General features: G+C 43.9%; 1 protein-coding gene across 11 annotated transcripts in view; it reads left to right on the forward strand.

Annotated features, from left to right (window-relative positions):
• baiap2b (BAR/IMD domain containing adaptor protein 2b) overlaps positions 1-14,600 on the forward strand; it is a 121,231-nt gene that overhangs the window by 47,145 nt on the left and 59,486 nt on the right. For all 11 annotated transcript variants that reach the window (XR_007448137.1, XM_049563315.1, XM_049563316.1 and 8 more), the window contains 2 exons: positions 11,265-11,326; positions 13,606-13,677. Coding sequence is in view for 10 of the 11 variants with exons in the window: in XM_049563315.1 (XP_049419272.1) it covers positions 11,265-11,326; positions 13,606-13,677 (134 nt within the window). In the remaining variant the exon portion in view is untranslated. The remainder of the gene's footprint in view (positions 1-11,264; positions 11,327-13,605; positions 13,678-14,600) is intronic.

The following is a 14,600-nucleotide window of genomic DNA, read 5'->3' on the forward strand; positions in this document are numbered from 1 at the left end:
CCTGCAAGATTATTTCCCATTGACATCCATCGAGAAAGAGACGTCTGTAAATCAGTAGATGGATTTTTTTTTAGCGTCACAGCCCTCTGCGATTTGTTTCACCATCAAGACTGAACCCATTCAGTCCAAAAACATTTTTAAAGTCTATAAAAGCTGAGAGACTGAATTATAGGCCGACTGGTTTCACTCCTGCTGCTGTGAGCTCTAGTTTTCGGTCTCTTTGTTACCCAGCCTGTTTCATATTTTAACTTCCATCAAGGGTCAACTTTCTATCTAATTATCAAAACCCAAGTGACGGTGTCAGATGGGAGACGAAGCTCTCCTTCGTCTGCCTGCGTCATCAGAACAGCTCCACTGTACCAATTTAGCTTTGCTCGACAGTTTGTGGCCTTTAGAAAGTCCTTGTCCCAGAGTCACCTCAGGAGGTGATGAAGAAACCACACAGAGGAAGGAGGAAGGCGAGACGGAGAGCGATGTGTTCCCGCCTCATTAGCAGCCTTCAGACAAATCACACAGGCCCGAGTACCGCCACTCTGAATGGTACTTCACTTTAACCCCCCCCACCTGTCTGCTGCCTTTGTCTCATGTCTCTGTCCTGACTGTCACATTCGTCCACACTGTGAGACGGACGCTGCTGGTGTCTCTGATCGGGGACGGACTGAGTCGTGTTTGACGGAGCAGAAGAGTGTAATCGTCTGTTAATGTGCCTTTAGTAACCTGTCGGACCAGTGAACGTCATTGGGGTGTCGCATTGTCCTTCATGTTGGGATTCAGCCAAATGGTGACTTAATGATGCTGATAGTAATGTGAGGTACACACACACACACACACACACACACACAGTAGTGGATGGATGACAGATTGTCAGAGTGTTTTGGATCTTTTGGGATTCACGGTTTATAGAATTAATAACTGAACATCGAACCTCTCGTCGGCTCCTCGTTGTCACCAAGTTGTGAAGCTGTCAGTTTTTTTTCTTGTCTTACAGGTGATTTATATGAACCCAATTACCAGGAGACATGTCAGCATTGTATGTTCCTGCAAACACGGATACGTTACGCAGAAGCCACTCGGTTATGGTTTGGAAAAGGCTTAAATACCCGCCGGTAAACACCACAATGTCTCTGTGAAAAACAACCGTTTTTCATGGTAGTATCTCGACAGGAAACGCAGCAATGTCTTAGTAAAAATGGATGCTGTTCATGGCACCATCCACGCTGGAAAACAGCGATGACTCGCTAACAAACAACCTGTTTCATTGTTTGCTGGTGGTGAACAGCGGCTCAGCAGGTGTCTCTCAGGTGTCACACCTTCCACCATCCACTCCACCTCCCGATGGCAGTCAGCTCAGATACGACATTGGTGTATATAAAAGGTACAAATGTAACGTCTGTGTGGTTTGCAGACACGTACAGTGCCAACATTTTCCTCTGGAGACCTGACTGTGTAGATCACGTCTGTGTTTTTTGAGTCAGCGTTTAAACTCCGACAGCGACGGACCAGGTGTTGGGACACTTTAAGAAAACAGTTAAAAAATGTCTTGTTGTTTTCCTGCTGTGCGACCCAATTAGAAGCCAGAAATGATGAGTTGGGGTCATATTGACCAGCTGAGGTCAGTGTGTGTTTGTCAGAACAGTAAAAGCCTTCAGATTTTATCTCTATTTCCCTTCATGTCCTCCGTCCCTCCAGCTTGTGTCTCCGATAATGCAGCCTGTAATGATTATGAATCATTGGTCAGTGCCATCGATCTTCTGCAGCCTGATTCCTTTTTAAAAGGATCCATTTTGCGTTTCATTAGGAGCACAGATATCAAACAGAGCCCAGCTCTGACGTGTTTACACGTGTGTTATCAGATTACAGGGATTAGTGCTGTTGTCATTCATAACTACATGATGACAGCGTGGTTATTAACATGTGAGCCTGTGTGTGACTGCCAGCAGGCTGCAGGATTATGTTCTGGACTGCAGATGTACAAAATGTTGATAAATTGGAGCTGCTTAAAATGTGAATACTAATGAGGAGTTGTGTTTAGCTGGAGTGGGGCTGTGTGTGCTCGGGTGTGTTTAGGGAAATGAAAGACCCAGAGGAGCACAACAATAACTGCGTCAATCATGCAGCTTTCAGGAGGACAAATCTCCCTGCAGCACCTTGTGCTCCCTCGACTGCAGCTCTCTGGGGATTAGAGCTGCTGTGTTTGCTTTCAGGCTCCTTTAATAGAGTCCCTGCAGAGAAAACACCTTCCTCCATGTGGCCCTTCTCTGCGCTCCGCTCCCTGCACCTCTGCTGAGCCCATGAGTCATCCTGGACACAGAGCGGCCGGGGTAATAAACCCAGATGTGAGCTCTGCCCTGGGGTTAACCACGCTGAGTGATGGACCTGTTCCTGCCCTGCAGTCACAGCTGCTCAACACACCAGCAGGCTCTCAGCCAATCAGCAACCTCCGGGGCTGAAACATGAGGCCGAAACCTGCAGTTCCTCCAATGACCACCTGAGGCTGGCTCCAACAGCGAGTCCGTCCCCACAGACTTCCGTGTTAACATGTAGAAATGTTTACAGCCTGTCTGGTCTCTGGAGATCATTTCAACATTTTTATACGGCTCACCTGTTTACATTTTATTAAGGCTTAAAGTTACACATCATTAAGGGGGTGTGGCCTCTGTGAGTGACAGGCTCACAGCTCCGCCCTCTCGCTCAAATATAGTCACCTCTGGCTCCAAAAAACACGATGGTGACAGCTGAGATGCTGAAGTCGAAGTTTGAAAACGCAGGCCTTCAGGAAGTGCGCCGGGCTTTGGAGCCAGTTTAGGTAGTAGTCAAACAGTGGTACTGCAATTTCTGGGGTCTGTCATGTGATCTGTAGCCCTACGCCACAGTACTGCTCCGTCATGGCTGCGTCTCACGTTGTCTGCTTGTTACAACGTCATGATGTAATCCTACAAGCCTCCAAAGGGCGGTGAAAATGTGCCGTGGCGCCAGAGACGTAGGTCAATAGGAATGTGTGTTGTATATTTTTTTTACATTTGTGACATAATTTTATTACATTTATCAAATATTATGGTTTATTGAGTCACATAACCTTTTAGCTTTCAGGTCGTACAGATTTTAGGGTTATGAAAAACCAAAAAATACTGATGTAGGCACCGAGGAAATATTTCTACTGCGGTTGAAACTGTCAAAACAGCTTTTCAAATAACTTCTGGAGTGCTAAAATATTTTAATCATGTTCCTACAGTTAGATACTTTTGGATCAAAATGTTTTGTGTGTTTATTTTATCAGATTTGATGAATACTTTTACTTTTTTATGCTCGATTGTCTCACATAGCCTTTTGGCTCAGGTTGTTTGAAGATACTTCAGGAAATGACATCACATTAAACGCTGGACAGCTGAGTTTTTAGACCAGAGTGTTTAAAGAAGGTTTTTATTTTACAGAATGAACTTTACTCCACTTTAGTTTGGCAGATACACCGACCATAATTCTCTAATGTGATTCTGAGCCGTGTTTTTGAAGCTGTTTTTAGGTCTTTACCTAATTTCACCCCACGTGTGCAGTAAAGCTCTGAATCTGAGTATTAGACAAACAATAACAAGCCTTTTTTTAATTAATTGGGCCGGGTGTTTTGCTAGTTTTCCAGACAATGCAGTTCTTAATTAAAATCTGCGTCTAGTTTCTGTTTGTAGACGCTGGAGTGGAGCAGAAAGACTCCTGCTGACTGTCAGCTGCAGAGGCAAACATCAGGTGTTGTGTCCAGCTCGTGGTCGTAGGAAACTTCGCTCTCTGTCTGAGAGAGTCTTTGGTTAGTGTTGTCTTTAACTGACGAGGACTCGTGCACGCTGGTGTGGACAAGAACGTGCCCCCCCTTCTCTAAGCCTCCAGTGTTGTGATCTGCTCTGATTATCAGTAAGCAGCTTAGCTCTGCCGGGTAGAAGTCCACTCTTTCACAATGCTAGGTGGAGATTTTTTGGGATTTATTTGGGCGCAATGAAACAAGAACATCCAGGAATTTGGGGATCTTCCAGATAAACTCATTTGTTTCGAACAAAGTGGTTCAGACCTGCAGTCTGAGACCTGCTGGCTGCTTACAGCAGTTTATAACCTCCTGTTTTTCTAATAAGACCCATGTCGACACCATCCAGAATTATCCTTGAGAAACATTTGATTTGGCTGCAGCAGGTGGAGTCAGGGTGACCTCTGATTGACCATCTGCTCTCCTGAGCTGTTCTGTAGCTGATCTCTGACCTGCAGAGAGAGAAGAGCCCACAGGGATCGACGAAGAAGAGCCTTAATTAGACGATAGACGAACACATTTGTTATAAAAGGCAGAAATAATGAGCAAAGCCGGCGCAGTGTGAGGCGTTAATCCTCCGGCTGTATTTCATTCCCAGCTGAGCGGTTTCACGTTGGCAGAGCAGCAGCGAGGAAGAGGAGGAAAGATGGAGGGAGGATGATGATGAGTCTCACACTGTAAGGTTACAAAGAGGAAGACTCTGATCTGTCGGTGTTACTGTGTGTGTTTGAGTAAAGGACAAAGGTGTGGTTTCAGCTGTGGAGCGATTAGAGTTGCAGCTACTGATGAAATATTTGACAGATTAATCGATTAATCGGATACTTTTCTTTATCAGAGAGCAACAGTAAATATGCAAATCAGAAAATAAGATGTCTTAAATTAAGAACTTACTGGTTTCCATTTTGGATTTTTTTTTAACTGCTAGAACTGTGAAAATAATTAAGCTCCATCTATGACTGACAACACCTGATATTTAGCTTTTCTGGGAGTGTTTTATTAATTTGCTTTTAACGTTACTGCTGATGGTGCTGGACACAGAGCTGGTTAAAAATTGGCAAAATCAGACATAATTAATGCATTATTTACAAGATTTCATCTCAATGAGCATATTGATTTATTTATTATGTTTACTAGTCCATACCCATTGGTAGCTTTGTCACCTTCTACCTATGCCAGTCCTCAATGCCTATGTGCAGTTTGACATAGATTGACCACGTCAGTGAGTAGAAAAACGTGGGACAGACAGAATGACTGACTGACAGAATGACACACTGACAGTTTGCGTGATTATGTACAGCATACCATACCATGACTTAGTCATACCAAACATTAGAAACAACACCAACATTGGTCCACAGGGGGAGCCACAGCGATCGGTCGCATTTTAGCCATTTTGAAGCATTTTTCTGTTGTTATAGCGCCACCCAGTTGCCAATTAGAGTTAAATTTCTCCAGTCACCTTGAGGCATCCTGTTCTACATATCTACCAAGTTTAGTAAAAATCCATATGGCGGTTAGGCCTAGATAAGAAATGAGCTCTCTAGCGCCCCCATTTTGTTTGATGGGCTCAATAATGGAGGGTCCCTCAGATTATGTGTGGTCATATGCCTACAAAGTTGCGTGGTGATGGGTGAAACCCTTGAGATGTTCTACACCTTTATGTGATGAGCCACGCCCTCCGCAATATTCATTGCCTTATAGAAGCTCAGTTTGAGTAAGTTTTCCAACTTTTGCCAAGAGGGAACTTTAGATATTGCTCACTAGATTATGTTCACCCAGTTTCATGCAGATCGCTCAAACTTCCTAGGAAGAGATCCATTTGAAGTGTTTTTCAAAAAATTCAAAATGGTGGAAAATCTATATAAGCGGAAGTTATGGGTTCTTGAGGCAAATGTGTTCCTCATGAGGAGAGGCATCTCTGTGCAAAGTTTCATGTCTCTACGACATACGGGGCATGAGATATGCCCATTCAAAGTTTGACATTTCAATGGGTTGCTATAGCGCCCCCCTTTGGCCAATTGATGTAATATTGCTTCATTGGCATCCTCCCATGACCCTCTGCCACTGTGCCAAATTTCACATGGATTGACCAAGTCAGTGAGGAGAAAAACGTGGAACAGACAGAGTTTTCGTCATTATATAGTAAGATGTAAGGGAAACTTTGCAGCTTTTCAACCAGCTCTGTGTCCTCACAGTTTGTGCAGATAAATGATGTTTGGCTTCCCTTTGTGCTTCCTGCTCATCTGCTTGTGGTTGTCCCCAGATTTCCCACTATTTGGTGGACTTTTGCCACCAGGTAAGTGGGGACCTCCAGCAGCTGGCAGCCTGGAGAGAGGCTGAGTGTTATTCATCATTCTGCCCATGTTGCAACAACACAGAGCAGGTTGAAAATCGGCATAATTAGCCACAATTTGTGAACATTGATAATAAGCCTTCATCTCAACAGCAGTTGTAGCGATTTATGTGAATGCTAATGTTAAGGTTACCTCTGATCCGCTCTGTAAACTGGATGCTCTCAGTTTAGATGCTGAAGCTTTGACACTGAGCTGTAGTGGAGGAACAGAGTGGACCCACAGGGAGGCACCTCAGGAACTGTAGTTTGGTTTAGATTCATCTTTAAATGATCCCATCAAATCACGTCTACTCGTTTGAGGTGGAGCGTTGTGCCACAGTGATAATGATCCATGGGAAACACAGTGTGCTGAATTAAACGAAACGATCCACCGTAAACCTGCTGTTCATACATTTATAGCTGTTCAACAACTCTGACTGTGTCGTGATATATTGATAAACACCGCTGGAGTGATAGAGAACTCCATATACCATGGTAAAAGACTTTGGCCCCCACCCCTGGCAGAGAGGAGATATAGATTAGAGAGGACTAAAATGATAACAGGACTAAATAAATAAACAGCCCAGTGTAACAACCTCTGATCATCTGTCATTTCCTCTGAACTAAAACCCTCTCTGGAACGTGTGTTTGTAAAGTGCAGTTTTCTGATCTCCCTCCGGCTGCGATCAACATCTGTGTGTGTGTGTGTGTGTGTGTGTGTGTGTGTGTGTGTGGTGCTCCAGTAGGTTGTCGATGGCCGGTGGCTGTTTATTAATGGATGGGATGGAGTGTGTGTTGGGTGCCCTCCAAGAATCAAAGGAGAAATTGAAAGTACACGGCGGTGCATTTATCTGCCTCACTGCTCCTGATGCCCCGTCCTGCGGCACTCAAACACTTCCACAGTGTTCGAGCTGCCACTGCATTTTCATAAGCAGATGGGTGGCGGGCGGGCGGGCGGGCAGTTGGGGGGGGGTGGCTGTAAAGCTAAAACGAAGCGACTGTTAGCAGTGAAATATATTAAAATATTGCTGATGGTGAATGTAGAGACCTCGGACTGTAAAAGGTCCTGGAGTTTGGCATTTTGGCCGTGGCCATCTTGGATTTTTGGAGCCAGAAGTGACCATATTAGGATGATAGAGTGCAGCTAACACTTATGCTAGCTGCTAGCGTGGTTAGCACAGCGCATTAACAGCTAAAGCTAACTAAAAAAAGCGACTCTTAAAGCCCAGTCAGTATCCACTGTGTGATTTTGGGCTGTCCCACACGAGAGATGACCAGCGGTAAAGAAACGTGGCGATATCTTTGGTCGTGGCTCTAAAACGGTGGTGCCCTGAAAAATAAGTGCTTGGGAATGCGTACGTGCCTTGACCGTGTCACTCTGGCGTTTGAGTGCACCTGCCGCGCATCTACATGGAAAACAATGAATTTGAGGGCACAAAAAACGCGGCATGTCTAAGGCCGCTTACAAGACTGATCAGGACTGATTCCTTGTTTACTCCCGTCAGCACAGAGGTCACGTGACCGCAGCCATTCAAATGACGTGTGCAAATTACTGGCTCATGATTACGTGAGCTATGTTCACATTCTGGTGCATTAGTTTTCGACTTTGTGAATCTGGGGTTACACCATGGTTAGGTTACCTGACTAACACTGTTGCCATGGTAGCAGCTCATCAAGAAACAACACGTCACTCAGGTTGTTGTTGTGTTTTTAGCTCCGAGTACAGTGGACCGCAGCTTTCTGACCAAGCGTGAAAACATGACGAAGAAAAGACAGAATCAAAGATAAAAGCAGAGACGCATCATCTGACACTGTTTAATGTGAAAGGTCAGAGTTTGGGAACTTCAGCCGTCACATAAATGTCGATGTTCAAGTAGCAGCACCTCAAGTTCAATCCAGTACTTAAGTAAATATACACTCATGTCTGCCCCACCTGCTGCTCCGACCTTTCCTAAATCCCTCCTACTTCACCTGAGTCTCGTCAGCATGAACGCAGCACTTCCATTAAGCCCAGTAATCCCCTTCAGACAGCCCACTCTCACAGTGTCCCCTCTGACTGTCCACCGTCCACTGTCCACAGGTCCACCGACACTCACCCACCTCTGATGTCAGCTCCCTGCCATCAGCCACGAGGCCGATGAGTTAATTGGATTGTAGATGTGTATTATAGATGTGTTATCGACAAAGTGGCGCCTGGTTTATATACAGAGCACTATCACGTCCTGATGTTGGTAGAAATGCAGTACATTTATATTGTGTTTTATAAGATGTTTCTAGGTTTAATCAGCTCTTCTGTTCTTAAGTGTCATAAACATCAAGTTTAATTTGTGTTTTAGCGTATATGTAATTTTATTAGTATTATATTAACTTATAGTTACCAGACTGAGTGTTAGTCAGCGCCGATATTTGAGGCAGATTTTTGCTACGTGCCCTTACAGAACGACTCGTATGATATTCTACAAATTAGCGCCCCAGGAATGACGTCACATCCCTAACATATTTAGTAAGTAGTAATTAACGTGAAGTTAAAGATGTTAGGTTTAGGAAAGTACCTCAAAATGACTCCCGTCAGCTCATTGGTCACGTTATCGCAGCCTTTCAAAATTTTTGGGATACGTACGAATCGGGGTGCATTACTTTTCGTAGGAAAACGTACAAACAGCCTGGTATTTGAGATATTTGACATCGGCCCGACATAAAAACACAACGTAAACAAACATTTTTCATAGTTTGTTTTTAAGAAAGAATCGTGACCAAGTTATGTCCCATTTATTTTACCCTGTCAGAACAGACAGCGCCCCCTGCTGGGCAGAAGTTAAAATGACTTTAGCCTCCTGACACCTGAACTGCTGCTTGGTGGTTTTGGATCAGTTGAATCAGATCAGTATAAGAAACTAAACATTGTCTTTGTACAGGAAGTAGTTGTGGAAAAAAATAAAATGTCCTCATATGTGGACAGTAGGTTTTATTCAATGATCACATGAATGTAAGAAAGAAAATGTTTATTTCAATGCCGGAACATGATTGGGCAAAAAAGTCTCAGTGTCCTCAAAGGAGACAATAAAAATGTCCAAGTATCCTCAAACGAGACAATAAAATGTCCCAGTGTCCTCAAACAAGACAATAACAGTGTCCTCAAAGGAGACAATAAAAATTTCCCAGTGTCCTCAAACGAGACAATAACAGTGTCCTCAAAGGAGACAATAAAAATGTCCCAGTGTCCTCAAACGAGACAATAACAGTGTCCTCAAAGGAGACAGTAAAAATGTCCAAGTGTCCTGAAACGGGAGGATAAAAATGTCCCAGTGTCCTCAAATGAGACAATAAAAATGTCCAAGTGTCCTGAAACGGGAGGATAAAAATGTCCCAGTGTCCTCAAATGAGACAATAAAAATGTCCAAGTGTCCTCAAAGGAGACAATAAAAATGTCCCAGTGTCCTCAAACGAGACAATAACAGTGTCCTCTAACCAGACAATAACAGTGTCCTCAAAGGAGACAGTAAAAATGTCCAAGTGTCCTCAAACAAAAGGATAAAAATGTCCCAGTGTCCTCAAATGAGACAATAAAAATGTCCAAGTGTCCTGAAACGGGAGGATAAAAATGTCCCAGTGTCCTCAAATGAGACAATAAAAATGTCCAAGTGTCCTCAAAGGAGACAATAAAAATGTCCCAGTGTCCTCTAACAAGACAATGATAAAGTCCCATTGTCCTCAGATGAGACAATAACAGTGTTCTCAAACGAGACAATAAAAATGTCCCAGTGTCCTCAAACGAGACAAAAAAAATGTCCCAGTGTCCTCAAACAAGACGATAATAGACTCCCAGTGTCCTCAAACAAGGCGGTAAAGTCCCAGCGTCCTGAAACGAGACAATAAAAATGTCCCAATGTCCTCAAACGAGACATTAATAAACGAGTACTTTCTAATTTACAGTGTCTTAACATCTTATTAATAATCATAAATAAACAAGCTTCAGCCACAACATGAGATCAGGTTTTGGACCTTGTCCACTTTTGTCTTGGGATCAGCTGCAGACTGAGTTGGCAGAGACGGCCGCCATCTTGTTTTTACATGGATTAGTGTATTGTACAAAAAAAGTGTCCACGAACGAGGACAACAGGTCTGAGTGAAGCAGAATGAAGTATAAGGAGCAGCAAACCCAGAACATGACGTCGTATCCTTTGCTGTCTTGACTTTGTCGGACTCGGTACGTGTCTTTGTCGCGGCTTTTTAATGATGAAATCGGAGGCATCTCTGTCAGTAATGAGTGTTTACGTCGTTCTGATGTAAAAACAAAAGTTCCTCTGATGTCGCTGACATTTTAACTAAGCTGAACCCGAAACGTGCGGCGTGGTGACGTCACAGACGAGCGCGGTTCTGCAGACAGTGTGTGAACAGGTGCAGGCTCTGACGAACTGCCCGTCTGTGTGTTTCTCTGTGTCGTGTGTCTCATTGTTCTCGGGGTAGTTTGATCTGTCGCTGTCTCTCCAGGTCTCTCCCTCTGTTCTTTGCTCAAACTAGATCTTTTTGTTCCTTTTTTTACAACGCATTGCATATTCAGAGGAGGCAGCATGTAGGTATCTTAAAACGACACGCACCTCCCTGGCTGCATGAATCGTCCTTTACTTTTGTCTTTTTCTTTCTTAGCTTTCAATTTCCTCCTGGGTTCTGCTTCTTGGTGTTCCCCCCTGTTCTGTTGTAGCTCAACACCTAATGTGTTAATGCAGAGACAGATTTTCTTTGGTTCTGCTCTTCCTGTGTGTCTCAGCAGTACAATGAGGAACTCTTGGTTTCACACTTTTAGATATTCAGTAGTTTGCTTGATTAGCTCTTTGATTTTTTTCCCCTTATTCTGTCTGTGCTGCATATTTCTGTACCGTTCTTTTAATTTGTCACCTTTTTTAATGAGTCTCGTCTGCTTCGTCAGTTTCATGACAGATGTTTCATCCTGTCCATTGCCTCCTCCTCCTCCTCCTCCTCCCTCGACACCCTCCACCTGTCTCTCATCTGTTCTGTGTGGCTGCATGCTCTGGTGTTTGCACGATGTATGTAGCTCTGGCCGACATTGGGAAGATTTAATATCACTCTTCTCTTCTCTCCCCTCCCTTTGTTTTGTTTATTCTTCTCTTTGTCTCCTCTGTGCAGGGGAGGTGCTCTTTCAGATGGCTGAAGTGCACAGACAGATCCAGATCCAGCTTGAAGAGATGGTGAGCATGTGGTGACGGTGGTGTTGCTAAAATCAGCACTTCTAAAGCCACCAGTCTGGAGCCAAACAGATTGTGGGCCTTTTGCTTTGTAATCTCCACACAGCACGATAGATTTTAATATTTAATACTCATAAAGACACACTCTCACACACTCCCACACACTCGTACACACTCTTACTGTGCAGGAGTCGTTTTATACCTCCACACCGACATCTAGTTTTCAGGGTGTCCATCTGTCCCAGTCTCGTGAACGTGATATCTCAAGATCGCGTCAAGGGAATTTTCTTAGATTTGGCACAAACGTCCACTTGGACTCTAAAAATGAAATGATTAGAATTTGGTGGTCGAAGGTCAAAGGTCACTGTGACCTCACAAAACATGTTTTTGACCATAACTCAGGAATTCATTCACTAATTATGACAAAACTTCACACAAATGTCGACCAGGATAAAATGCTGAAGCGAAAAAGTCAAAGGTCAGCTTGACTGTGACATCATCATGTTTTACCGTCATATCTCAGGAACAGAAGGGGAGACATTTGGTCAGATACTGAATTGGTGAACGTGTGGAGTTTGTAACAAACACACTTTATTTTGAAGTGAAGTGAACATGCAGCACAGAGCTTGTGTTTTGAAGTGCTGTTTGCTGCTGTAGAGTGAGTGAATTACAGACAGCTACTTCACAGAGGCAGCAAACTTCCTCGATGAAGTATGACGCTGAATATATTACTGTTTGGACCTTGAACAAATGACTGAGCAGGAATCTCGAGGCTGTGGCTGCACCAGTTGGGAACCACAGGTATTGATCTTTTCACAGACATGGATGGAAACCGTAACGTGAGGTGGTGATTCTAGTTTTCCGCAGGCAGCAGCTTCACGTAAATTGCAGCCATCACAGACTGAGAACAGTTTTCAGGTCACTTCCCCAAGAGATCTTTCTGGATTCTTCCTCAGAGGAAATTGGCCAATTGTGGCGACATTAGCAGAAACGTTTAGTCAGCCCAGAGAAGAAGTGAGGAGCTTTAATCTTAGTCCTGGAATGGATGTCAGTGATCCGAAGCAGTGTCATTTACAAATTATCTCTTATCCAGAGAGAAAAGTGACGTTAAGCAAAATATTCTCCCAGACTCATAAACTGGTGTGTCCTCTCCGGGCGGTGAACTCAGAGCTCCTCACAGTCTGTGCTCACTTCCTGCTTTGTCAGCCAGTGTCTCCTGCTGATAGTAGTTTGATGAAATATGAATTATAAGAGACAACAGCCCTGTTTACACAGAGATGGCACTGCAGAGCCTCTACAAAGTCCCTCTGCTCAGAGGGTAAGGAGCTCCTGGACCTCATTGTTCACTATGTGTGGACATTTTCTGTTCTTCTTCTTTGAGTTAGCCGCTAACTGCTAGCAGCTGCTTTTTAAATCTCCTGCAGTTGGTCGCATGTATAACACGTCATCAAAACATCACACCCATCTCACCCATGGTTAGATGTTCATTGTTCAGGAGCTGAATTATCCACAGAGGTCTCTTCCTATCAGAAACAAACTCAGCAGCTGATTTACACCAGGAAGAACTCTGAAGAAAGACGTCTCACGTTAAAAAGTCAGTCCCGTTGTGGAGGTGCTGCTGCAGTGGCAAAGATGAAAACACGGATGTCTCCATCTGTCCTGGGCTACAGTAGAAACATGGCGGTGCAACATGGTGATCTCTGTAAAAGAGGACTTTCTCCCCGTGTAGATATAAACGCCACATTCTGAGGAAATGCAAACACATACGATTTTTACTCTCAGCTGATTATACACTAAAGAAAACAGACTCATTATATTGGGTTTAAATCCTCCACAGTGGAGCTTTAAATAACATTTTCAATGCAGAACTTTGGTATCAGGGTATTTTGACACTGTGGTGTTGGTATTTTTATACCTCTGTAAAGGATCTGAATATTTCCTCCACCACTGCAAGTGAAGTATTAAATATAGAATATTAAATAGTTAATTATGATTTGTAGTTTCCTTGGTAATATTTCAGCACTGGCTCCACCTGCACACAGAGAGGCACACACACACTAAACATGCAGAGAGACAGCAAGTTGACTTTGGCGTGCTTTTACATACCACACATCCTCCCATAATCCTTTGGGTGTGACATTTCCGACAGCAAAACGAATCCGTCCCTTGGAGTCATTCTCGCACCACAACACTGCAGCGTCACATTCCTCTGTGAGAAGAGTCCTCTGTGGTCGTCCGCAGAGCCACAGGACGTTCATTCAGTGTGTTTCTGTGTCTTACAGCTCAAGTCCTTCCACAACGAGCTGCTCACCGAGCTGGAGAAGAAGGTCGAGTTGGACGCACGCTACCTGAACGTGAGATTCACTCTTTGATGTTCTGTAGAAACAGAAAGTCCCTGACCATAACGCTCATATCTGTTCCACCATTCAACACCTTTCAGCCTCTTTTAGTTTACTGTTTTGGTTTTACAGCACATGAGCTGTTTGCATCAGTCTCATCAACCTCATTTCCAGCAGCAGCAGGCAGCCATTTTAAACCCACGATACACAACCTGCTGAGCACCACACAAGCAGAGTCAAGAGAAATAAAGTGAAATATCTGGCTGATAAGACCCAGATAATGTCTGAGCACTTTGTGGAGAGCTAAGGGACTGTTGTTTATTCATCAGAAGAGGGGGTGGCTGCGGTATTACCCTACTCTGAAGCTCCAAATATTCAAATAAGACTCTCGCTGAGTGACTGGGGAAAATCCATGATCCCTGCACCATAAATTAGTGATTATATTTTTATATGATTTTTGGAAGTTAACAAAGCCGGTGATCTCAGCAGAGTCATCGACCCCCGCTTCAAATACTAGATTGGCTCTCTGATGAGGAAAAGGAAAAGGTGAGACGAATTGTAGATGAGGTCTCGTGATGAGGCCCGACCTGCAGCATTCCAAGTTATTAATAACATACAAACACGTCCCGTACAATAGTCCACCTTCCACCTTCTCTTCCCTCTTTCTATCACTCTCTCTGTCACACACACAAACACAGCAGCGCTGCTCCCGTTGAAGCTTCAGATATTCGCAGGTAAATACCACTGACGCTTCAAAGGCCTTAAAATGGTATTTGTGACAGCCTTCGAAATAACAGACTATAGAACACTGACCAATCAGAATCGAGTATTCAGCAAAGCTAACAGTGTGTCTCAGACTGCACACTTCTGTTCTAAACACTTCATATTTTGAGTGCGCTAAGTGCGTTCATGCTGCACGGTACGGGAAAATGCAGTGT

The sequence above is a fragment of the Epinephelus fuscoguttatus genome, linkage group LG20 (genome assembly GCF_011397635.1).
Source record: "Epinephelus fuscoguttatus linkage group LG20, E.fuscoguttatus.final_Chr_v1".
NCBI lineage: Eukaryota > Metazoa > Chordata > Actinopteri > Perciformes > Serranidae > Epinephelus > Epinephelus fuscoguttatus.